Consider the following 27,110-nt stretch of genomic DNA (forward strand, 5'->3'; position numbering starts at 1 on the left):
GAGACATCTTGACTAATCTTAATACGTGCATGTTGGTAAATTGAGCGAAGGAAGGACTAAAATTTATTTATTTACTTCATAGATATTCCATCAGAAGAATGGATTTGGGAATCCTTATTTCATCCACCTCGCAAATTGGGCATTAATGATATTGAAGGGCAGCGAGTGCTTCAGATAGCAGTGATTTTACGAAATCTTTCTTTTGAAGAGGGAAATGTTAAACTTCTGGCAGCTAATCGTACTTGTCTTCGCTTCCTGCTACTCTCTGCTCACAGTCACTTTATTTCTCTACGGCAGTTGGGGCTTGACACGCTGGGAAATATTGCAGCAGAGGTAATGTGCTTGCAAACAGAACAATTCAAATGTAAACTGATAAAAGCAGCTGTGTTAATGAAATTACTTTCTTTTCCTCTATCATTGGTGGAGAAGGAAATAAATTATTCTCTGAATTTGTAATTAGCAATTTGAAAAGAAATGTTCAGAACCAGAACTAAAACGCGACTGTATGTGTCACTTTGCTGAAATAGGATCACATAAGGAAGACTGATGATGTAGGGAGATAGATATTCATAGTATATAATTTTCAATTTAGTTCCCCAGAGGGAAGAAAGGAATTTATTAAGTTCTGTAGTCTGTATGCTAGCTTCTTCACTTTATAATTATAACCTTTAGTCATAACTTCAAAATAGTATGTTTAAGAAAGAGGGTTGTAGAGGATTTTATGTCCTGTGTACTGTTATTTGTGTAAACTAGTCATATGCCACTGGGTATGCTGTCAGAACCATGTGAGACATCTTTTTAGAGAGGTTTGAATGTTATAAAATACATTATTTCGGTATGTCATACTGTCATGCAGAAAATGACATGGCTTTTATATGGAGTATATTCAGATAGTCCTTTTATTTTAAAACATAGCATGTAAATTTGAGTAAAATGGGTACTATCAGAGAATAAGACTGGAAGTTTTGGTCCACTACTAAATATTGAAAGAAAAGATGGTATTTTTAACTTACCATGTACCTAACTTCTTTTGAATGAGAGAGAATGTTCCTTATGTCTGAGATCTCTAATTGAGAAGCAGAAGTAGAAACGAGACGAATGATTGGGATAGCATTTGGGAAGGAGTACTTTTTATTACTCAAGTTCTGGTCTTTGTTGGGTATTAGAATCTGTTTGTGTATCCTGTTGACTACCTGAGAATAAAGTTATTTTCCTTATTCTGAGCGCTGGAAAGTAACTTAAGATTGCTGCTTCAGAGCAGAAGAGGAGGAGGGGGCTCAAAATGCTAGCTACAATCAAAAGCTCACAGGGTTCAGTTTTTATGATCACAAGTGTAATTTATGTGTGCTGCACTTAAATACTTCTGAAGCTTATATTTTGATAAGCAAATTTCAGTATTTGAGCCATTAGCACTGTGTGGATAGTATTAGTAATTTTTTTTCTTTCTCATCAGCTTCTTTTAGATCCTGTTGATTTCAAAACTACTCATCTAATGTTCCACACTGTTACAAAATGCCTCATGTCAAGGGATAGATTTTTAAAAATGAGAGGTAAGATCTCTAGCTATTCTTCTTGTTGTATCAGAATTGTAATTATTGCTGTTTAAAACTCTTTTGTATTTGTTCCTCAGGCATGGAAATCTTGGCAAATCTTTGTAAGGCTGAAGATAATGGTGTCTTAATTTGTGAATATGTGGATCAAGAATCCTATAAAGAGATCATATGTCATCTCACACTACCAGATGTGCTGCTTGTAATCTCAGCACTTGAGGTGCTGTACATGCTCACAGAAATGGGAGAAGTGGCCTGCTCAAAGATTGCTAAAGTAGAGAAGAGCATAGGTAAGGGAGAAGCAAAATGTATTACTTCTCTCGCTTATGCAAGAAAAAAGACTTAACCACTGACCGTGATATATTCTTAAAAATGTGGCTTGCTTGTGTGTGTGTGGGCACACAGCATGGGGATGGAATTTACTAAATTTATTCATTGTATCCTCAAGGAATCAATGATGCTAAAAATTCTGAAGTGTTCTTTTTCTTAACACCATGAAGTGTGTTAAAAAAACCCCATATCTACAGAAGCATGCAAAAAATTGTTTCCTTTCAACATATGGCAATTTTAAAGCAAATCAGTATATTCTAACAGCATTCGTTTTGTCCTAATGTCATTGTTGGTTTTACATTCTGTACTTTAGATACATTAGTATGTCTGGTTTCTATGGACATCCAGATGTTTGGACCTGATGCTCTTACTGCTGTAAAGCTCATTGAACATCAGTGTGTTGCCCAGCAAGGAATACTTGATGTCAGACCACAGGTAATGGATCATGGTTCTTCACAGGCCCATGCAACAGGTGTCCCAGGTGAGTATCACTGCAAGAGAATACACTGTTCTATAAAATTTCCCATATGATCTATGATTTTTATCTTCTCTAGACTTCTGATTAGTTTACATAAATAATCGTAACATTATGCTTAACATATGTATCTTTTTCAAACACTCGTTCACAAAGCAAATACGCTATGTTAGCCAAAACTGTTGTGAAACAAGTTTTGAAAAACTTACAATGTTTTTCAGTTGCTAATCTGAAAATTCTCTGAAAGTTAAATGCATTGCTTATTTTAACTTGTTCGGTGGAAAGAAAAAGTATTCAGTAGATTGTTTCCACAATTTTCTGAGAATTAGAGGTTCCGTTCTATATTGTGTTTTGCACTAGGTGTTATTTGGCAGTGACGTATAGTATTTTGTAGAATTGGCAGATGAGATAGACTCACTTTTGAAGATTCTAAACAGTTTCTTGTTATGTGAACCAAATTGTAACTGTTCTTAGGAAGTTACTGAGAAAGAACCATTGCAACAGACATTGGTTTGCATGTCTAAGTGTGTTGTTTCTGAAAAGGGTGTAAATGACTGGGAGAGAATGCAACCAAAGGGGTGAACAAAAGGGAAATAGGATGAACTGATGTGGCATTGCCACAAAATCGTTTGCATTATTTTTGCATCCACTTAAGAACTGGAAAAATAATTGCTGTGTATTTGTGCCTGTTTTGGTGGAGTATTGTGCCACTTCAGAATCATGCTCAGTGCTGTAAAGTATTGAGATCATGAATCTGGAAGCAGCTGCTCACTGGGTGCACACCTCGTGATTGCACTTTAGTGGTGACTGGCACTGGCAAGCCCTGCTTCACGTTGGTACTGTGGTGCAGATCTGTAGTCTGCTGTGGGTACCTTTGTGACTTGCCTTAGCAGGATACATCCTTACTGACAAACATAGGAGAAACTGGACCAGTAGATGTCATAAAGTGCTTCATTCAGGAGGACAAAAACATTTCAGCAAGTTTTGTCTGTTTTTTTTCTTCCCCGCATTCTCTACAGCCTCTAGGACTGCACCACATGTTGCTCCACCTCCAGGAATAGTAGAAATAGACAGTGAGAAATTTGCATGTCAGTGGTAAGTGTATGGTTCTATTCAAATACATAAGAAGAAAAACAAAGAGAAGTACTGAATTCATGTATCACAGAATTTTCTAGTTTGCTTCTCTTTACTGTTAGTCTGATTTTTCTGAAAAGTGTGAATCAAATCCATTCTGTCATTGCTTTGAAGAAGTATGAAAGCAAAAACTCAACCAGAATATTCAGTCTTCACCTGTTGATCCATGAAACTAGTTGTTTTGTCTCTTAGGACAGAATTTGATTTGATTTTTTAACTCTGATCTTGATTTAATTTATTTTTTAAATTGTGAAGCAGCATTACCTGTTTCACAGGTATTTTCATCTGGTAATGTGTTGCTGTATTGCTGGGTCAATATGAAAGTAATTACCAAATTATGAAGCTAGGCCCTGCAAAACTCTTAGATGGTCACTGTGAACCTCAAGTTCTAGAAGATCAAAGTTTTTTCTATTCAAATTCTCCTGCTTTCAGCTAATACTATAGTCAGATATTTAGAGAGAAACTGTGTCTCCTATCTCATGTAGACTGCAGGTGATTTTTCTGATTTTTCCACTTGTCTTAACTAAAGCAGCTCATATTCTAAGTATTTGTGTTAGTTGGTTCCTGATGGGCCCTTTCACCTCTGCTCCTTCACAGCTCATATTCATCTTTTGTCTTACTGAGGAGACAAGCACCTTCCAGATAAAGTGGATGGATTTTACACAGCTTAGTGTTTTAGGTTATCATGAAGTTAGACTGCCAGCAGAGCTTTGTTTGAATGGGGGGAAATACTGCAGACTTTTTTGGTCAGCTGATGCTTCTCTTTGCACACTACAAAGTATTATTAACCATAATAATTAACTGCTGAAAGACTGAGAAATTTCACATTTAAGCATTTAAGCAGGGATACCTGGAACTGGACTCTGTACGGATGACATTAGCAAACACAGATTGATGTACATTTTCATGGCATGCTTTAGTCATTGCTTCCTACTTAGAGAAATGGGAAAAGGAGTAAATCATAGCAGTAAAATTTAGTTACTATCTCTTGAAAGCAGCAAAAAGACCAGGTATTTAAGCTGACCTTCCTGGATGTATTAGGAGCCAGCTTTGATTCAGTAGGAAGTGTAAATGCAGTGACAGTAAAGTATTGATAACAGATTTCATTGCACAATTTCAAGTCCTGAACATCTTCAGTTTGCTGGTACTGGTGTTAGTGTGTCAGCTTCATATGACATATCCAACTGGACAGTCATTTGTCAAATATGCCAATTTTAATGAATACCTAAACTTTCTTTTAATATAATGTAATCTCAGTTTTTGTAATAAAATTCTGACAGCTGCAGAAGAAATGGTACTTAATCTTGATGTGAGAACACAATTAAAGAATGTAATCATAGGCTTTTCTTCTAGTTACATTTGGAGTGTAGGGCTCTACAAAGGAGAATGCAGTGTAGTTTTCCAGAATGTTAGCACCATATAATAAATGCTGACTAACAAAATATTTCTTTTATTTATATGCCAATATTTGAGCACTGAGTGAGAGTTGTTACTTGCCTCTGCTGCTGGGGAAGAACAATTCCTTTGTCTCTAGGTTGGAGTAGTGGATCTAAGGGAAATAAAATTAAATTAGAAGAATTAAACTAGATAGAAGATGTTTCCTTTTCTCACAGCTTCCTGTGATGTTAGAAGTTAGATGGTCTGGGAACTTGTGGGGAGTCTGTAGGATATAAAAATACTTTTCACTGCTAAGTGAATCTTAGATGTACAAACATTGACTTAGGATAAAAATTTGTGATGATGAATTAGTTAGATTTCAGCCCATTTTTCATGAAAGTAAAGTCATTAAGGAATAAGAATAGAGCTGTGAGGAGGACATGCTTTCTCACTTGTTTTTGCAGAATATACAATGAAAAAGGCATAGGTAAAGGCAATTTTGCACCGATAGTAAATAATGTGTAAATAAGTACGTAAATAAGATACTGCATGTGTGACTGCAAGCGTTAGGGGTCCAGTCTGTTGATTCATAAGCAGTGAAAAGGGGGAAGTCAAGAACAGATGTCTGACAAAAGAGTATACTTAAATGCCTATTTTCTATGTTGTTGGCAGATCTCAAAAGTCTCTGTGATACAGACTGAAGTGTTTTAACAACCTCTTTAAAAGTACTGTCTCTGTATTTTGCTTCATAGTTTATGTTTTCATCCTCAGGTTGAATGCCCATTTTGAAGTGAACCTTGATTGCTCAGTCTCTCGAGCAGAAATGTACTCTGAATACCTCTCTACTTGCAGTAAATTGGCTCGAGGTGGAATCCTAACATCAACTGGATTTTATAAATGCCTGCGGTAAGACAAGAATTTATGCAGCAATAAAGAAGCAATTGTATGTTCTCAAAACTAACTGGTAGATTTAGATTTCTTTGAGAAAAGATGTACTGGGTTGAAAGACATCCAGTTTTGGAATTTTAATTGAAACAAATGTTTAGAGTTTGTTTAATTTTGTTTCATTCTGTTTCAAGATCATCGAATGGGTTCCTTCTCTGCCTCTAGTCCTTCCAGTTCTTTCTGAAGTAGTTTTTTAAGTTTTGTAGTTTTCACTTAGGTTCTATGACATCTCGGCTATCTGAGAGACCTGCTAGTCCTCAATGATGAGCACTCATATGCTATTGGAAAATCCTGCTGTGTTGTAAAGATGCAGGCATTCTTTCTATTACTCTGCACACAAGAGCTATTAGGTAAAACAAAAACTTTGTAAGAGAGTTGAGTTACTGTGTTTATTAACATGGATTTGTGTTATGTTTGGCAGAACTGTCTTTCCAAATCATACAGTGAAGAGAGTAGAAGATCCAAGTAACAATGGTCAAGCACATATACATGTGGTAGGAGTGAAAAGGAGAGCTATACCACTTCCCATTCAGATGTACTATCAGCAGCCACCAACTTCGTCTACCCCAGTTGTCCGGGTTGATTCAATTCCTGATGTGTCTTCGTCTCCTTTGCCAGCAGGTTTTTAAATTAATTATGTATAAAGTATTTTGCATTGATCCTGAAACCATAATAAAAGCCAGAAGTTTTTGAACATAGCTTGAAAGTGTTAGAAGTCAAAGTCACATGTTTTGAGTTTATTCAGTAATGTTGGGAATAGTATTGCAGTATTTCCTTGCATGCCATTCTAGTCTTTGACATGTAACCTGTAAGCTTTCCAGTCAGCAGACATTTTTGCTGCATCATTAATTCAGACTCTGCAGAGCTGAGAATAGAAACTGCTTCATGTAGAATTGCATTTTCAAATCTTGGATTTTGAAAAATTCATTAGTTAATGTATTTAAAATAATCTCTGCTTCCAAACTTTTACTGTGTTTATTTCACACAGGAATCCCGCATGGGCTACCAGGTGTAGGAAATCACTATCAGAGGACCCCTATTAACCAGTCTTCAACTTTGACAGCAACACAGATGTCTTTTCCAATTCAAGGTGTTCACACTGTGGCACAGACTGTTTCAAGAATTCCACAAAATCCTTCAATTCATACACAGCAAAATGCTCCAATGACTGTTATACAGAATAAAGGTCCAATATCCTGTGAAGTAGTGAAGGCCGCAGTAATACAAAGCTCTGTTCCTCAGTCGGCAGTTCCTGTTCCTATTGCGGTAGGAGGAGCTTCTAATCAAAATCACAGCACCACAGGCCAGCAGCCGTCTGTTACAGTTGTGAGTTCTCAGATGCTTCACCACCAACCTGTAATTCAACAACAGTCCCCACTGCACGCAGTGGTACCAGGACAGATACCTTCAGGCACTCCTGTTACGGTAATTCAGCAAGCTGTACCTCAGGGTCATATATTTGGCAGAGTACAAAACCTACCAGCATGCAGTTCAGCAGTTTCACAGGGTCAACAGCTAATCAGCACATCATCACAACCTGGGCAGACATCATCTCAGCAGTCCTCTGCGGGTAACCAGCAACAAGATACAGTCATCATAGCACCACAGCAGTATGTCACAACCTCTGCATCTAACATTGTTTCTGCCACCACAGTTCAAAATTTCCAAGTAGCAGCTGGGCAGGTGGTTACAATTGCAGGTGTTCAGAACCCACCAACATCTAGAGTAGGGTTTCAGAATATTGCACCAAAGCCTCTGCCGTCTCAGCAAGGTCCACCTGCTGTGGGGCAGCAGCCACAGCAGCAGCCTCCACCACCATCCCAGCAAAGTGTAGTGATAGTAAGCCAGCCAGCTCAGCAAGGTCAGACATATGCACCAGCCATTCATCAGATTGTGCTTGCTAATCCAGCTTCTATTCCTGCTGGCCAAACTGTCCAGTTGGCTGGACAGCCAAGCATTACTCCATCATCTTCACCGTCCCCAGGTCCGGTTACAAATAATCAAGTCCCTACAGTTATATCATCTTCATCTACCACTCCTCAGTCACAAGGACCCCCTCCTACTGTTAGCCAGATGCTTTCTGTAAAGAGGCAGCAGCAGCAGCAACATTCACCAGCATCATCGCAGCAGCAGGTACAGGTACAACAATCGATGCAAATGCAAGTTCCGTCACAACAAGCTAGTACAGGAGTTGGCCAGCCCAACTCCGGTGAGTCTAGCCTGATAAAACAACTACTTCTTCCAAAAAGAGGCCCCTCAACTCCAGGGGGGAAGCTTATACTCCCAGCTCCACAGATTCCTCCACCTAACAATGCAAGAGCTCCTAGCCCTCAGGTGGTTTATCAGATGGCCAATAACCAGACACCAGGTTTTGGAGTTCAAGGACAGTCTCCAGCTCAGCAGCTGCTAGTTGGACAGCAAAACGTTCAGCTTGTCCCGGGGGCAATCCCACCCCAAGGGGCAATGCAAACAGTACCCATTTCTAATTTACAGATATTGCCAGGCCAGTTGATCTCAAACAGCCCAGCAACTATTTTCCAAGGGACTACTGGCAACCAGGTTACGATAACAGTTGTGCCAAATACGAGTTTTGCTACTGCAACTGTGAGTCAGGGAAATGCAACTCAGATCATTGCTCCAGCAGGAATTTCAGTGAGTGGAGCACAGACAGGAGTTGGGCTACAGGTGCAAACCCTTCCAGCTACTCAAGCACCTTCAGCTGGACAATCACCGTGTACTGCTGCTCCCCCATTCAAAGGTGATAAAATAATTTGCCAAAAGGAGGAAGAAGCAAAGGAAGCAACAGGTTTACACATTCATGAACGTAAAATTGAAGTTATGGAGAATCCTTCATGCCGAAGAGGAGCTGCAAACACCAGCAATGGGGATGCAAAAGAAAGTGAAATGCAGGTGGGAAGTCTTTTAAATGGGAGAAAGTATAGTGACTCCAGTCTACCTCCTTCTAACTCAGGGAAAACACAGAATGAGGCCAATCAGTGCTCACAAGTCAGTAATGGGCCATCATTAGAAATGGGTGAGAACGGAGCTCCTGGAAAGCAGAACTTTGAACAAATGGACACACAGGAAATTAAAAGTGATTTGAAGAAGCCCCTAGTTAATGGAATCTGTGATTTTGATAAAGGAGATTGTTCTCATTTGAGCAAAAACATTCCAAATCACAAAACTTCCAATCATGTAGGAAATGGTGAGATATCTTCAGTGGAACAACAAGGGAATTTGGATGCCACGCAGCAAGATACTGCCAAAGGTGATCAAGGGGAAAGAATTTCTAATGGGCCTGTATTAACTTTGAGTAGTTCACCTGTTGTAAGCGGTACACAGGAAGCTGCGAAACTGTTAACCCAGCAACTTAGTGGTACCAACACTGATTTACCTAATGGACCTCTAGCTTCAAGTTTGAATTCAGATGTGCCTCAGCAACGCCCAAGTGTAGTTGTCTCACCACAATCTACAGCCTCTGTTATACAGGGGCATCAAATCATAGCAGTTCCACACTCAGGACCTAGAGTGTCCCAGTCTACCCTGTCCTCCGAAGTTCGGTCTACTAATGGCACAGCAGAATGCAAAACTGCAAAGAGGCCAGCAGAGGATAATGACAGGGAAACTGTTCCAGGAATTCCAAATAAAGTAGGAGTTAGAATTGTTACAATCAGTGACCCCAACAATGCTGGTTGCAGTGCAACTATGGTTGCTGTGCCAGCTGGAGCGGATCCAAGCACTGTAGCGAAAGTAGCAATAGAAAGTGCTGTTCAACAAAAGCAGCAGCATCCAACCACGTATATACAAAGCATGGTCACACAGGTATGTTGCGATGTTCTTTTTATGTTTATTCTGACTGTGATTCTGACTAATACTGTGAAATAACATAGCTGAAAATGTGAGCTTGGTCGATATCTCTTGCATAGTATTTCAGATATTCAGGAAATTATACTTTCTGTTCATTCACAGACTAAAGTTTTAACAGTTTACATACTTCTTCAACATCAGTGACAGTAGTGGAATTCAAAATTTGTAGCTTGATAGTAATACACAGTGAGGAAAGAACTTCTGGTCACTGTTTTCTTCCTTTAGGGATTAACTGTTCTGAAAACAACAGTGATTTGGTGGATGGTCTTGCAAAAATGTCGTTGTTATTCTGCATTTTCTGTTTGGTCTCTGTGGAGGGGTGAATTTGTTTTTTTGGAAAAAAAACACACCTGCATCTGGCTGGCTGAAATGAGTTGAGGTTCTTGCATTTGAAGTTGGTCTTCAAGGTCTTGCTTTGTGGGTTCACTACAGTTAGGAAAAAGTATTATTTTGTAAATTTGTTGAAATATTTACATTTATTCATTACAAAATATTTACAATTGTTATGAATAAAACAAGCATTGGTTTGGGTTTTTTTTTTTTCCCTCTGTTTGCCAGGCTTTGGTGAGGGTTTGTTGGGCTGTTTTGTTCCTTGACTGAATTTGTTGAACCTTTTTAAGGTGGTTGGTCCTTAACACTTTACTAGAAATAAGGTATGAACATCAGGAGTATTAATTAGTAAAACAGTCATGTTAGAGGTTATTCCATTCCCCAGAATTTATTTTAGTATTGTACATACCCAGAAAATCACTTTCCAAAAAACCCATTCCTAGCCTGACTAGGAGCAAAGGGAATAGAATTGTGGCTTTGGCAGTTTAGAGTTCTGACAGACCAGAGAGAGGAAATGAAGTCCTGAGTGTATGTTAGTACATTTTGACCTTGGAGAACAAGTCTTTTATTTCTTACCTTTTTTCCTTTTTTTTTTTTTTTTGTTTGTTTGTTTGGAGGTTTGTTTGCCTTTGACAAAGTAGAAGGTATAGACACGGTGGGCTTATACGCACCTAGAACTCTAAATGTGACAAGTGCTGGCTAGTGCTGCTTCCATTTTCTGTGACAAGTTAGGGTGCTCTTGAAAACTCCTTTGACTTTTCTCGTTGTCAGAAATCAGGGTTAAGAGTTAAAAAGTTACTTCTGTTTATACTTTCTCTACTTTTCGCTTCTAACTGCGACAGTGCACAGAATTAATTCTTAAAATGTCTTTGAACTCACTCCTAGATTTTCAGTTAGGTTTTGTTGGGGCAAGATCTGTATTTTTTTTAATATGTTATTTATCTTTGTTCTTCACAGAAATAGTTTGACCAAAACTAATAGTTCCTGTTAGCAGCATAGGGACAGCATTCTAGATTTTCTGTAGTGCGGATATATTAGCTGTGCCTTGCTTTTTACACCGAGTGTCTTTAGCTCTTACACAGTTTGAATTTCTGTTATAGCTTTGCTAAGGATTTGGCTGAAGTACAAAATGGTGTGGCTGTCTCTTGAATGGAATATGTTTATTTTTCCCCTCAGTATGTACCTGAAAAGAATTTGCGGTTGTATCTCAAGCAGCTACTAAATGATCAGATATTAAGAATTTTGAGAAGGGAGTAATGTGTTTAGCTATTTCATTTACTTTTGATAATGTCCATCATGATACTAAAGTGAGAGGATAGAAAAAAATATATTTTCTGTGCTGATAGTTTCTTTTTTACACTATCCCTAGTATCACTATCATTAATAGTTACTGTACAAGCAGAAATGCTGCCTGCTGGGTTTGCCATTTGGCAGAAATTTGCAGATCAAAAGAACTTGGTTTAATGTCTCCCTACCTGAAAGTTTGCTCATTCTGCTGTCCGTAGGATGCCCTTCCTTTCTTCAAGATTGCAGAAATGTGGGAGAAATTAGTTTATTAGTTTTGATCTTGGCAAGAAATTTATTCATTAACTATTTGCCTTAGCCATATGTCTTTATATTTACAAATCATGTCTATCATAATATTGCAAGTACGGACTTAGAGTTGAACCCATTTTAGAGTATTCTGTTCAGATACAGTAATCACCATAGTTTGGATTAGGATTTGCAGAGATCTTTACCACTTCTTTAAAATTAACCTGTTGGATTATAAACAATACCAGAATCACCCTGGCCAGCTCTTTTTCTTTCTCTAAAGCTGCTGAGCAGTTGCAATAGCCGTCGCTTCTCTGGAAAAGGAAATGCTAAGTATTTCCAATATTAAGTCTGCTTTTAGGAGTATTTTTAAATATCCAGAAATGTAGCTCAAGTCTCATGAGCTTCATGTGAATTTTAGTGATTACTTCATTTAAGATGAGGTTTTATGTTATTTTCTATTTTCTCCCTCACATTTTGAGTGTTCCTCATCTATAAGCAACTTCCTTGTCCCTGACTTTTTTGAAAGGCAGCAGCTGAGGAACACTTTTTTTCACTTGAGCATCTGCATTGTTTCATCCTTGCTGAAGTACCTATGTATATATTTGCTGTCTTGCAGAAAAAAAGGAGAGCACGGCTTTTACTGCAAACATTGTGAAATCTATTAGAATAAAATTCAGTGGAGAAAAATGGTGAAGGATGGAGAATAAAGGGATATTAGCTATGGCAAAATTACATAGCTGCTGAAGCTTTCAGTGTCCGATTTCCTGTTTGCTTAAAATTTTATTTTAAGCTACAGCTTGTATTTCAGAGGGGTGTGAAAGGGAGAAAAGAAAAAAAAATAAAATAAAAGTAAAACCAAACAGGAAGACTGAAAAAAAGAGGTTCAGGGGACAGAGAAGGAAGGACAGTATTGGTTATGCAACTGTAATAGGATTAGCTGTCCTGAGCTACAGAGAACAGAAAGGGAAGATACTTGAAGATAAGGAAGGATGACCACATAGGGCAGGAGTGGTCTGAACAGTCTGAACACTAAGTCTGAAAGAGTCTGAAAACTAAGGAAAGCAAGAAAAAATTAAACAGTCCTTAAGGGAATGTAGAAGTTAAGAAAAATTGTTTCATTTTATGAATAGTAGTTTGAAACAGGATGATACAGTGTGCTTGGGGAAAAATGTTAATTTAAATGGCCTATTAAAATAATGAAAATTGTATACTGGCTGTTTATGGGACAACCCATATAAGTGCCATTAAAATCCGAGTAGACAAATACAGGTTGCGTGTGTATATAATCTGAAATTATTCCCTATTAATTGTATACCTCAGGAAAGCTTGTTGAGAAATAACTGTATGTATACTGGTTATTTAAAAAATTCTTTTCATATTTTGCATTATGATAATAAAAGGGGGCTCTGTTAGTTATGTCAGAATAGGTACACATGATGTATAGGGTGCTGCAATTTTGTTTTTCTATCTCCATCTATATGTTGAGCTCATGAAATGTACTCTTGAGAGGAGGCAGAACTGGTACTGTACTTCTTTGGGTTCCTTTAATTTTGGTGTTCTCTGTTTGTGGTTTATTGCTTTCCTGAGGCATTGTGCTAGACTGGTGGTTGAAAAAGAAATGAGCAATTACCTATCTGTATGCTTTTCTTTGCCACATTTTCTTACTCCTCTTCAGACGCCTCCAAAACATCTGTTGAACATAACCATGTTGGTTTGTCCCAATTGGAGTGTGATTTAAAGGAATGCTCTGATATCACGCCAAGTTCTTAGAATGGAGCATATCTGATTTAAATTGCCTCACCTGGCTTTTAAAGTAATGACTTTATTACTCATCACCATCATTCCCTCACAAGCAATGCATGCCCATTTCTCTTAAGGCTGCCCACTTGAGACATGCTTGTGTTGAAATTTAGGTGACAAAATCAGTGTGGCTTTGGCTGTTTGCTCCTTCTCTCTGTTGATTGGAAAGCTGAGAATTACCATGCACCAGAAAGCAGGTGTTTAGCTCCAGGAGGTGTAATTCATTCCTAGCCACAGAGCAAATGAGTTTCTCAGCTGGAATTAGTGAAGTACAGAATCTCTGTGCTTTTATTAGCCTTCGCTTGTGAAGCACACTGTTGCAAGGAGACATAAACTTAAGTAATCTAAGAAGAAAAGAACATTTATTTTCGTGCCTACTTATCCACTTGACCCCTTTCTCACGCTGGAATTTGGCTCCATTTGTTTTCAGCTTTCAGCGTTTTTATAGATAATGTTCATTATCATGGATAAACTAAGCAAATTTTTGTCATATCAGGCTGTAAATCATATTATACTTTAAAATGTTTTTAATAACAATTAACTGTTTTTTTAAAAATTACATTATTTACAGTGGCTGCGCATGTATTAGTGGGGGGGGAAATGCAGTTTAATGCTTTTAAACTGTATATGGCTCTACATGTCAAGAGAATTCCCCACCACACTGGGGTGCACAGTGTTCTCTTGCTGGTGGCACAGTAGACCTTTTAAATCGTGCAGGTATCATGATAAAATCGTTACCTGTTCATGCATAAAGGGAATAGCAACACTAGTTCCGTGAAATGTAAGTGGGAACTACATCTGGCCTCAACTCATAGGGTTTGTTATTCCTACCGCACAAGGGGCTTGTGTGCCCAAATGTTGGAGCTCTTATGCATATAATTAAATTAACATCTTTGTAAACAGTCCATTCTAGGTAGCAGAAAACTTTTGGTTGTACTCTTGGTTTTCATGACTAGGCTGAATTTCCTCCCCCTCTCAATACCTCAGTCTAAAGTCAACCCAGCCTAGATATAAAATCTCTACCTGCTTATTAAAAGTAGACTCTTGTTTCTGCTCTGTAAGTAGACTGTGCAGGCATTAGGGGTTTGTATTTGTGTATTTTAGGGTTGAGTGTAAACCCTACTGAGACAGATGATGCTGCTCTAGAGGTACCTTTCAGTCCCAACATCCTGTGAGAATAGGGCTAGGTGGTGACAGTTGCAAATTGTATAATTGAGAGGTCTAATTTGATTACAAAAAAGTGTTGTGAAGTGCTTTCAAGTGTAGTGGAGTTCTGGGCATTTGTTTTCTTGGGAAACATGGATTCATTAAATGTGTTTACTACAGGAGGAAATTTTTCTGGAAGCTTTACACCCCAAGGAGAGACTTTACAATGTTACTTTTCTCAGCCTTCATTAGGGAAAAGTTAATGTCTATCATAGTTCAAAAGAAGTAAGTGAATTTACATGATAAATTGTATATAAACACTGTGAAGTAGGTAGCTCATAGGAAATATTTCTAGGTGTTTTTTGGAAAAAAAGGAGTTTCATTTCTGAAAAACAAAGGCTGTACATAATTGTAGTGATTCCCATGTGTCATGCATTTATTAAACTGGCACATGACAATAGAGGGAAAAGGAAACCAAAAATATGCTTTAATCTTTCTGAATTTTCTGATCTCTTGAATGAAAAGAGGGAAGCTTTGTGATGTTTTACTGTGAAACTTTCATTTCTAAAATACAGTAAAAATGTTAGGATCAAATGTAACTTTGCTTTACTTGTTGATTTAAAAATATAATCAACAAAACTGATAGGCAAGCAATGGATGTGTCTTAAAAAATACATGGAAGTTGTGTACACCAAGTTTGAGTGAAACTGCTCCACACTAGACCAGTAAGAAGAGAACTTTAAACAACAGCAACTATTTTACATGTTTCTCTTCAGTTTATCAGCTTTTTTTCCTTACAGGAAAAAAAAATGGAAAAAATGGTAGTGGAAACTGAATGATAACTTTCTGTCCTGAAAATTTGTTTGTCTTTCTGAGCTCCTTCATTTTCACCATGCAGCATTTTGTGTTGTATATCTCAGATCAACTTCCTTTAAATAAACAATTTCTCAATGAAATCATATTAAAACTTTTGAATACCACTAGGAGGGCTTGCCAGAGAAATCCTTGAGAAAATTCATAATTCCAGATTAATTGCAGGGTTTGCTCTGAATAGAGTAAACAGTACATGAACCACACATTGAATGATGAGAATTAAATGAAATACTGAATTCATTCAGAAAGCTCATTTTCTCTTCAGCACATTAAATGAGACAGAAGTTCTACAGGGATAAAAAGTCACATAAAAGACCATCAGAATATGTTGATACTGGGATGCCAAGTGAAGGTTGCAAAACAAGCTGTACTGCTGTACTCCATTATTTTACTTGCAGCTTCATTTTAAAATGCCTTTTTAATGCGATGTTGATATTAAAAGGCTCCACTTGTGTTTACCTTTTGTTAGAAGATACCTTGTGTAGGATTCATTACCCAGTTTTTGAAATAGCCTGAAGGTCTTTTGGTGAAAATCATTGCTGAGTTCAAAATAGTTCGTAGTTATGACTAATGGACTCAAGTAATTTCTTACAACTTTTCACAAACGTGGACGGATCACAGGCATCATAAGTACTTGTGCTGTAGGAGTTTTGCAGATACTTTTTTCCTTTCCCTTGGGTCATGTTATTGGTAGTATAATCTGGATAGTTATTAACTCACTACCTTGTGTGACTGATGTCCACAATGCCAACAGAGAGCAGCAGGACGAAAATGTAAATCAATATGCAAATGAAATTGTTAGAAATTGAAGTTAGCTATTTGTTGCTCTGTAGTGAAAGTCTAAAGTTACTCAGTATCAGAACTGTAAAGATCTAAAGGTGCACCATTTGAAAGTGTTTGCTTATAATATTCTTACACAGACTTAGAAGTAATTTTATTTGATCTCTTTTGAGTGTGAATTTCTTTTCAAACAGTGGGGAAGAAGAGGCTGTTAGGTCTTCATCTCTGAATAATATTCAAAAGCTTAAGTTTTCTACTGTCATCATCCTCACAAAAAAAAAAAGGAAGAGATACAATATTCTGACACAGACTCTGTTTTGAAATGGAAAGTTTAGCATTCAGTATCCATTATTCAGGAAAAGACATAAAATTGGTTTGGGATTATATATTTTTAGGTAATTTCAAAGATAATTTTAGTTGAGTGTTAAGTGTCTTGTTATATTGCAGGGGAGCAAGGGGAATGTCATTTTCCTTTCTGGAATGTTTCTCTTTTCATTGTATACAAGTTGTACAGCATCATCAGGCATTGTGAGCATGTGCTGCTATTCCTTGTGCTGATGATACTGCAGTGCCTTGAGTTTGCATGAGATTTTTTCTTCTCTTAAGTTACAAAGCATTTGAAAAATAATGTTAACCTTTGCTCCACTAATGCCCTTGAAAAATTTCTCTACAGTCATAATTCTGTATTTCAGTTTGAGCATGAAGTTTCTTATTTGAATATTAGAAAGTTCTGCATAAGTACTACAGTGTAGAAGTTGTATGTCTGTCATGTTATTGTGTCTTACTAATGCTTATTATGAGTTCAGAGTATTAAAAATTAAACATCTGTGGTGGATTAAGGTGTAAAACGAAAAGTCTTTCAAAAAGCACTGTATGTCAAGTCTAGAAATAAACGCTGTTTAAAATTGTTTTAACTTTTTCTACAGAGCACACCTGCAACATCGATACCAACAGTTCAAGTACAGGGCCAGCAGATGAATTTGCAGCCACCTTCATACACTGCAGCAAGTCAACATGCAGAGCAAATGAAAAAACCTGGACAGAACTTCATGTGTCTGTGGCAATCTTGTAAAAAGTAAATGGCTCCTTTATTTACCTTTTACTGATATGTAACACATGCTTGTATATAGAAGGTGATTGTACAAGTTCCATCCGTTCTGCTTCTTTTAAGTTATCTTACACTTAGTCAGTGCGGAAAAGAAAAAGTGAAAAGTATTGAGGAAATGGAATGAGATGGGGGAAGGCAAGACACTTAACTGCTCTCAGTTATACTTCAGAGCGTAAAATGAGTATTACATGACTTTCTTGTAGTATATTGATTCTTCAGTAACAAAAAATAAGTTGTGTAGTTAAGTTTAAAAGTATTCTGAGCTCTGAAGCTGGTTCTCTGTGTTGCAAGTGTAAAATGATTTCCTGTGCTGCAGTTACAAATCATGTCTTGACATTTTCTTGTGTTTCCAGTTTTGCAAGAGCAGGGTGTTGCCCTTCAGTGTCTTGGTCACAGTCTTATTTAGCTTATGACTAATTTCGGTAATTATACCATTTGTGTGCCAGAGGACGCCATTGTCGTGAAAGGAAGTGAAAAGAAATGGGGCCTTTAAGACTAGATAGCCATGATTTATATTTTTTTTTATTTGCTGCTGTTGTTCTTAGAGAGGAGTGAACTAGCAGACATTTAGATGTAGGCTTATAAAATCTTGGCACAACTCTTATTAAAAGTATGTGTATCTTGTTAAAATAACTTAGGTTTGTGAATACGCTTAGTTTCTGTGTAAGGGCAGAGATTGGTGAAAAAGAGGTAGTTGCCAAATAGCCACATCAAAAACTGTGAAAAAAAGTGCATACCATACAGGATGGTACAAAGAAGAGTGAGAGGCCTCCTTGCTGTAGGATGACAAAGGGAGCATAAAGCTGATTTGACAGAAGGCTGGTGGGAAATTCAAATAATTGGGATGAAAAGATGGAGAAGTTTAACTGTTTGGAACTGATAGTGAAAATAAGGCATTTGAACAGAATTATAGGAATACTGAATGACAGTATGAATGAATTATAGGAATTACTGGAGGTGTAATATCTTTCTCTTTCATTCCTTGCAAACATAATTCTAAGATCATTCAGTCAATGCAAGACATAGATATCTGGCGCTTTTTAAATCATTGCACTATTTTCACTTTAAAAGTGATTTTGTCTTTCTTTGATAGGTGACACTTTTTTGTGTAAGAAATATATGTAAGGCTTAACTTACTCTGTAGTTTCCTCCCTTACTACTAATAAATAGAACTGTAGAGCCATAGCCTGCTGGCTGCATAGTAGATGCGTTAACTCGTGCCTAGGTATGGGTGGGTTGCACTTAGGTTGAAATGAAAGGCTGGAGCAGTGTCAAAGCAGGAGCCTTGCCAGCTTATAACATGCCAAAGAGTTTGCTGAACTACAGTTTTAAAGTATAACTCACCCAACTTCTTTCCAGGTCTAAATAGGATGAGCTGTGTTGGGGCAGGAGGAGGAACAGTACTATTAAATTACATTACATTATTATCGGTCTTTTTGTAGTCTGTCTTAAAATACTACTCCAGAAGGCTTACCTGAGACTGAAGTTAAGGGCTACAAGGTCACTGATCTCTGTATTTTACTCATTGCCTAGTGTATTATTTCTGTTGCTTTAGTTTATCTGGCTGTTACTTCCTGTACTGCTTTTTGTTCATGGTTAAGTTTCATTCCTTTCAAAAGCTTTCAGAGATTTTTCCATTAATAGGTTTAGTTCACATGACACACAGCTCTTGTTTTTATGCTGTCACCTTTAAAATAGTTATTTCAGTCCCAGCCTAAAACCTGTTTAGATAAACATTGCATTTGATGTTCTCTGTGGTGAAGAGAGAACCAATATACTAAGTTAGCATTTTCCTCAAATGTATATTGTTTATTCATATTCCTTGAACAGCCTGATTAAAAACAGATGTATCAAATTTCTTGTAGGCTTCCTGGTTCTGTTAGACATAAGGAAAGATCTGGAATTGCCACCTTTTTTTATTTATAGCTCTCAGTCTTAGCTGTTTTTATTGAGTAGTTTAAGTGGGAAACAAGAAGATTGTTTTGAGTGGGGCATTAGTCTGTGTGAACTTCCCATTCACTTCTTGGTTTCATTCTCAATTCCTTAGCAGGTTTGTTTTTTTTTTCCTAGGATTAAGCAGGCAGTTTCATCACAGTAGAATGATAGAATACTGGGGTTTTTTTGTGATATTTGTAGCTAACTGGAAAGATATGACAGGAGGCACATTTGAAAAGGTAATAGTTGCCTGTTTCTCTATGCATGTTCTTTGGTTTAATTTTCAAAAAATACTAGTATTATGTTTTCCTTCAAAGATGCAATGCAGAAATCAGTGAAGGCCTTCAACATTTTATTGCCAAGCAGGATAACTAGGAATAAATAAAATAGTATGTTCTTTCCCTACTGACTAATTTGGCTGCTCCAGTCAGCAACATTCCAGTTGTGTGTGTTGGTGTTTTGGTTTCAGTTGGGTTTTTTTAGAACTGAATTAGGAAACATTAGGCCAAGATTTGAAATGCTTCAGATTTAGTAGTGTCTAAAGACTACAACGAGATGAGGCTGAACTATACAAATAGTTGAAATGATGGGCTTCTGGCAGATGTGTTCAGATTTAATATCTGAAGTGGAAGTAAAATTCTAAAAGGTGTCAGTCAGCAGATTACTTTGCATTAAGGATGTAACAGAAAGTAGGTGTTTTCCTTTGAACTTCAGCTGTCTGCAAGTACTGCTAATTGTATGCAGCTTAATTTAAAAGCCACTGTTTTGTTTCAGAGGTAGGCAGATGTCTGTTCTTGAATTGCTTTGTATTTAAAAAGTAAATTGAAAATGCTGTTGAATCTTCAGTGCCTGTCAAGTCAGGAATTAATGTTCTGTTCAGCAGTTGAACAGAACCATGGTGAATTAAGTGTGGAAACAAGAGTCTAGACTGAACTGACCGTATTGTCAGTACATAAGCTTTTTTATTACTATAGTTAGGTGTTTCTTTAAGGAAAAGTAGTTTTTCTCTGCAAAATGGTAGTAAGTTTGGATCTTTTTAGATCAGTGATTCAAGTGTATAACATTGAATGTATTAAACAGTGAATGAGCCAACATAGCTGAAATGACTATATTTTTCTGAAGCTTTGCCATGTTGAATGAAATGTTTTGCACTGCATTTTGGATTTCACTTAGGCCATGAAATTTGTTTCATCTGTATCAGAAATTATTCATAAAATGGTTAGTGTCAGGCTTAAATAGATTCCCCTTTATTGTGGAAAGACACCTTTCTGTCCTCTGAAACACCCACTGTAGAGCTAGTGTAGATGTAAAACATTTTATTTTTATTTCCTGCTGTGGGTCTTGCTGAATGAATGGCAAGAGGCAGGTATTTCTCCTTCTCAGCTTCCCTTCAGTAAGAGGTAACTGGCATGTAAAAGATTAATGCTTTTAAAGAGAGTAGTATTTCTTGCCAATGCAGAAAGTAATTGCTGTATTACAGGTGGTTATTGCAGTAGCATTCAGTAATGCTTGTCTGTGAGTGAAGTTAGCTCTTTGATGCCTTTATAGTGTTCAGGTATCAGTATCTACACTTAGGCCTAGGCATCAGTTGCAATTATGTTTGCATAATGGACACTACTGATGGGTAGTGGGACGTGGAAGGAGGTGGCTGGATCAAAGCACTCACTGATCTGCTGTTCTTAAGCTGAAAATGTGTGAGGGCAGCTGATGGCAGTGACTTCCCAAATGACAGCAGCTAGGTTTCTAGGCCTCTTTGGTCCAAGCATTAAGTTGATGAGCTGGGTAAGTTGTATTGAAGTGAATTTTGAGCAGCTAAATCTTCTGGCCCTTTTTCTCTCTGTTGGAGTAAGAGGCTTAATTTGTAATATGTGAGATACATAAGATAGGCTAAACCCCATTGCTTTGAGTTATTCACTGTTTTCATGTCATGTTTTTTTTTAAATACAGCAATTGTCCTTTACCAGCTTATAGTGTTACAGTAGTGTATCATTTGTCTACATGAGACTGGAAGTAGCCTAGGTTGCTACAGTCATGCTTTGGTGGAGCTTGCAGTCTTGAGAAATACACGTCCAGTAAGGAGTAAAGTCAGGCTCTTGAACTTTAGGAAGGCAGACTTCCAGCTGTTAAGGGAGATTGTCAGTGGGATCCTTGGGGACAAAGAGTGGAAGAGAGCTGACAAAACCGGACCTGAACCCGGCAAGGTATGCAAAGAATAAGAGGAAGGGCTTGTACAGGTACATGAATCAGAAAAGGAGGTGTACCCTTGCTGGTGAACAGATAACAACAAACAAAGCCAGCATGGCTTCACCAGGGGAAAATCCTGTCTGACCAACCTAGTGCCTTGGCTTTCTGTGATGGAGGAACTACATCAGAAGATAAGGGGAGGGTTACAGATGTCATTTACCTGGACTTCTGTAAAGCCTTTGATGTGGTCCCCCACAGCATCCTTCTTTCTAAATTGGAGGGAGATGGATTTGGTAAATGGACTGTTAGATGGATTAAGAATTGGATGGACAGTCACGTCCGGAGGATGGTGATCAATGGCTGAGAGTCTTGATGGACATCAGTGATAAGTGGTGTCCCTCAAGGATCTATACCAGGACAGAGTTACTTAATATCTTCATTAATGACAGGGATGAAGGGATCAAGTGCACCCTCAGCACATTTGCAGATGACACTGAGCTGAGTGGTGCAGTTGACACATCTGAAGCACAGGATACCATCCAGAGGGACTGGGACAGGCTTGAGCAGTGAGCCCATGGGAATCTTATGAGGTTGAACCAAGTGCAAGGTGCTGCACTTGGGTCAGGACAAACCCTGGTACCAACACAGGCTGGGGATGAGCAGATGGAGAGCAGCCCTGTGGAGAAGGACTCAGGGGTGCTGGTGGAGGAGAGGCTGGACATGACCCAGCCATGTGTGCTTGCAGCACAGAGAGCCAGTCAAGGGTGGGGATTTTGCACATGTATTCTGCTCCAGTGAGACCCCACCTGCAGTGCTGCATCCAACTCTGGGGTCCCCAACACAGGAGGGACATGGACCTGCTGGAATGAGTCCAGAGGAGGGGCCACCAAGTTGATCAGATATTTAAATGAGGTTTGAGTCTGACTGCCAGTGAAGAAGGAAAACGGGAAAAGGAACACAAGAAATTCTATTCTGTACATATATTTTATATATATATATATATATATATTATATAAACCTCATCTGGTTTAGCTGTTCATAGTTTGTTGCTGTATTTTGCTTGTATTGCAGAGAATGGGTCTATTGGAATTAACATGCAATGTTTCTTTGATGAAGTCAAAGTAGAAAATAGAACCATGATATTCCAATCAGATTTATAAAAATCATATTAACATTTATTGGTAGCTCACTGGTAATATGTGTACATGTGTTTCCCTTCAAAATTTTGCAGCTTGCTGTTCATAAATGCTAGTCTGAATTCAGAAAAAAAAAGTTAACTGCTATGAGTTGATTTTTTTTATATTTGTATCTCACCATTAACTGGGGAAAAAAATTAAATTCCCCTCCCCTCTTTTTGTAGGTGGTTTCAGACACCATCACAGGTTTTCTATCATGCAGCAACCGAACATGGAGGAAAAGATGTCTACCCAGGGCAGTGCTTATGGGAGGGATGTGAACCTTTCCAGCGGCAGAGGTTTTCCTTCATTACCCATTTACAGGTGCAGATTTTCTTTCACATATTACTTCAAAAACAGTAGGAATTCCATGGTAAATTTCCAGACACCATTCTTACTTTTCTCTCTTTTCCCCAAACAGGATAAGCACTGTTCCAGAGATGCTTTGCTTGCAGGATTAAAGCAAGATGAACATGGACAAGCAGGAAATCAGAAGCCTTCCAATAAGTAAGAGACCTGAGCCTCATTAACAATAGAGAAAATAAGACAATTAGAAATTACTGAAAAAATTTGTTTATAACTTGGCATATCAGGTGAAACTCTGCATATGTAAGAATCTGTAATCAAATTTGGGGTCCATTCCAGTAAGACAAACGGGACAAAAAGGGGAATAGATTCTGATGTAATTGCAGTTATCTTGAAAAAAAACCTAACAGGTAATTCTTTAAAGTATGTGGTCAAAACTCCATGATGACCATTGTTGTCAACATGTTCTCCTATTTTTTTTGCGTGACTGAACAGCATTTTATAACTTTCCTTATAACAAGGAAGTGTTTGTAATACAAATGGAAAGTTATTTATTGTGTACAGTTCATGTGTCACACAACTGAGATGGATTGTCTTGTAACTTGCTTTATTCCTTCCAGTTTTGTGGTCTAGATTTGGGCTGATTTGATCCAGGGACTGTTGTAATGAACTTTCCTTTAAACCAGCAAGCAAGATAAATGATAAAGACTCTTCAGAGTCTTCTGATTTTTATGTTGCTGTCTGAAATGAGATTCGGCTCTTCTCTTTCCCAGAAAGATTTTGACCATCTGGAATTAATATTGGAAAGTGCAACCCTATTGGTGTGAGGTTTTGGGGCTGGCTGTGTTAATATTGGAGTTGTTCAAGGTTCAGTTACTTGTGTGTGTTAAGACCTGGCCTTTGTTAGTAACTTACTGGAACCACTTTAGATGTAATTACATGGTCCCAGGCAGATTTTTGCAGTTCTGTTCTGTGGCTTGTAAAACTGCTACCAAGCTGCTGGAGGCAGCAGAGGAAGTCAGGTTGTGAAAACTGAGAAATTTAGTTAGAGAGTCCTTTTATTTTTTAATACAAAAAAACTATCTTAACACAGACTTATAATTGCTTTCTGGTGCCTTGTTTCATTAAACTGAACGACACTCAGACCTTGGAAAACCACAAAAAGAAAAATTATGGTAATGTAGTCTTAAATACTTGGTAAGTGGGAAGTGTAGCGCTGACACGATTTACTAGCATGATGTGTTCTTAGTTCTGCCTTTTCATAATGTTCCATCACACAGATAACACATCCCAGTAGCCATGTGTCCTCACAAGCTTCTTTTAAATTGGCACAGGTACTCATAGGGAAAAAAAGCTGTTCATACATCCCCTCTTCTGAGGCAGAATTCCCTAATTAGGTCAGATTCAGAAAGCAGGAATTTACACGCTTTACCAGTTCTTGCTAAAATACTGAGACTGCAATATCACAGGATACTAAGGATGTGATTTCAGAACACAAATGGAAATGAGAACATTCCTCTGCTCGAAATAGGATTTTTTATGTCTTCAACAGATGTGCAGATGTGGTGCATAGGGGACATGGTTTAGTGGTGGATGTGGCAGTGGTTGGTATTTAGATTTGGTGATCCTAGAAGTGTTTTCCAGCTTAAATGATTTTACGATTCTGTTTTGACTCTCTGTGACATCCCTTGTTGTTTTTCATGGATGTGCATTGCTTACAGTGAGGGAACTAGCTTTAGTTTTTGTTAGATTGCATGGTAAATGAATTTGTTTTTTTTAAAAAAATGCTTATAGAACAAAAGAGTGGGCTTGCCATATGAGTGGAATCTACTTGCCTTACTGTCAGTTTAACACTAGTACAGGAGGTGGGCTGAACAAAAGGAAGAGATGAGACCTTTCTCTGTCAGCACTCACAGCAGTCAATGCACTTCCCTGTCTTGTGAAAATGCAAAGGTTCCCTTTCTGTTACTTTTACTTTCCCCCCATCGCAAACAGGAAGATCTTAGTGAAGTGTAGTGTGTCCCCCACATTACCTTACAGTGCTGTCCCAGAGTTCTGTTTGCACATGAGGGAGACAAGAATTGATAATTTGCTTTCCAGAATCAGTGATTTTTCAGATGAAACCCTATGCTCACTCCAGCAGCTCACCTCAAGCTGTTTTACAAGGTCTTGGCTTAGTTTACTTTTTTCAGAGTCCTGGAAGTGTGTCAGATGCATCAGCTCACAACTGATAGTCCATATCATTAAAGTCTTGTGTGGAGCTCTGAAGCAGCTTAAGAAAACCTAGTACTGAGACAAAGCATGTTTAAGTCATCAACTTTTAGGCATTTATTAGGTGAACTTTCTTGACTTAATCCCTCGCTATTTAGTAAAAATTACACCTACCTCATAGACTTCAGATGGTGAGTGTTACCAGTGCTGGAAGTAAACCAGAGCACAATGTAACAGAGGAGGGCCCATTCCCCAGTCATCCTTCCTGTGTATCAAAACACCATACACACTTGAAAAAAATCTGTAATGGCTTTTCTAGAACCAGTTAGGCAATGTAAAGCTGCATTACAGAATTGGTTTTATACCTTAATTCTGTATTTCTTTGCTTTTCAAGTTTTATTATTTTAACTCTTTGTCTTCTGGTTTTCAGAGGTAGCTGAATATCACATTCTGGAAGGTCAGGTAGCACTAGCACTTTAACTGTATGTTGACTGTAGCTTTATGCATTGGAATCCTTTTGGATTCACAGTAGTTTTTTTGTCCTTGTTGCCACTGAAGCAAAGGTGAAAATTCTTAGTGCTCTGCGGGAGTGGGGCAGGAGATCACTTTAAATCACAACATAAATGGTAGGGTTTGAAGTTAAGTTGATAATACAATTAAAGAAATTCAAGAAATCTAGATGTTGAGAGAGAGAGATACTTGCCCACAGACACAAGTCAGTTCACTTGGTGTCTCAGTAACTTTTTTATCAATTTATTTTTTCTTCAAACTTAAAAAGAAAAGATAATTTTTTATGTATTCCTAATTTATTGCAGTTGTTCCTTTTTCAATATTTCTAGACTCAAGGCAATAGTAATCCAGCTTTCTAAAATATGGTATGATAACTGTTGAAGAGGGACATTAAGAATAGCCTCCACTGATGAATCCTTGTGCTTCTCTATACAAGAAAAACAAAAGTGTTCCAAAAATTAAAAATGAAGACAGTAATTCTTTTACTGTGGTACTTGGTCTTCTATAAACACATAATTGCTCACCAGTTTCTTTATTCAGCCCCTGCTGTTCTACTTTTTTATTTCCTATATTATATTTTTTATTTTATATATTTTATATTGTATATATTATTTCTCTTCAGGGAGAATGACAGAGTGATTATGAGCTAATGTGTTAGGGAGGAGTCTGTCTGTTACTACAGGAACCCAGTTTTTAGCTGGGCTTTCTTGCTGTTAGAAGCTCAGATTACTAAAAATGTCTTTCTAAATAGAGAATTCCAAGTTTTATTCTTGGAATATTCACTTTCAGTATAAGCTACTTAAATAAAACTCTTACAAGCATTCATTCAGAAAAGTAGAACATTTTGATTTATGCTACATTTACAAGTAAGCACAACTTATACTTCTTAACCATAATAATATTGTTCAAAATGTTGAAGTGTGGTGATATTTTTCACCACTAAAACTTCAAATTGTTTTTTAGAATGACATTATGAGTCTAAATCATTAAGTGAAGTTGCATATTTATACATTCTGAACTCTGATGGCATGAGTAATTTCCAAGTTTTTAAATGAAATATAGCTTTGACTTCAGTGTTAATACTGAAAATGGAGAAATTGCTTCTGCTGTGTTTGTTATATCCTGCTCAGTTTATTAATCTCAGTCTAAAAGCTGCAGTAACAGGTAATTGGTTTTACAAGTGTTTGATCTGATGTAACAATTACATGTTTAATGTCTTAGAACATAACTTATTTTATATTGCTCCTCACTAATCATAGTTAATATATATTTTATATTGTCTCAATGTCTAATGGTCCCAATGAGCTGTGTCAAGTTTTGAGTAGTTACACTGTAAGGACCTTCTCTGGCCAAATCTCAGATGGCGTTTGCATAGCTGCTATTACAGTTCCTGTCTGATGAAACATCCCTTTAAATTGGTACACTTCAGGAAATGGCTGTGTTATTAGTACAATATATTACTTTTCCATCACAAATGTCAGGGGTGATGGGCAGTACTTCTTCAAGAGAAGTGTTTTTTCACATAAAATAAAGCGCAT

The 27,110-nt window shown here is 37.5% G+C and overlaps 1 protein-coding gene across 4 annotated transcripts in view; it reads left to right on the plus strand.

Moving 5' to 3' along the window:
- The window catches only part of ARID2 (AT-rich interaction domain 2), a 93,810-nt gene that overhangs the window by 63,001 nt on the left and 3,699 nt on the right, over positions 1–27,110 (plus strand). For 3 of the 4 annotated variants that reach the window (XM_066319063.1, XM_066319062.1, XM_066319065.1), the window contains 11 exons: positions 83–333; positions 1,454–1,550; positions 1,631–1,840; positions 2,194–2,361; positions 3,375–3,450; positions 5,638–5,772; positions 6,233–6,432; positions 6,800–9,633; positions 17,070–17,218; positions 22,731–22,869; positions 22,967–23,052. In XM_066319063.1, coding sequence (XP_066175160.1) covers positions 83–333; positions 1,454–1,550; positions 1,631–1,840; positions 2,194–2,361; positions 3,375–3,450; positions 5,638–5,772; positions 6,233–6,432; positions 6,800–9,633; positions 17,070–17,218; positions 22,731–22,869; positions 22,967–23,052 — 4,345 coding nt within the window. The remainder of the gene's footprint in view (positions 1–82; positions 334–1,453; positions 1,551–1,630; positions 1,841–2,193; positions 2,362–3,374; positions 3,451–5,637; positions 5,773–6,232; positions 6,433–6,799; positions 9,634–17,069; positions 17,219–22,730; positions 22,870–22,966; positions 23,053–27,110) is intronic. The other variant, XM_066319064.1, reaches the window with a different exon arrangement.

This window comes from Sylvia atricapilla, chromosome 5 (assembly GCF_009819655.1).
Source record: "Sylvia atricapilla isolate bSylAtr1 chromosome 5, bSylAtr1.pri, whole genome shotgun sequence".
In the NCBI taxonomy this organism is placed as follows: Eukaryota; Metazoa; Chordata; class Aves; order Passeriformes; family Sylviidae; genus Sylvia; species Sylvia atricapilla.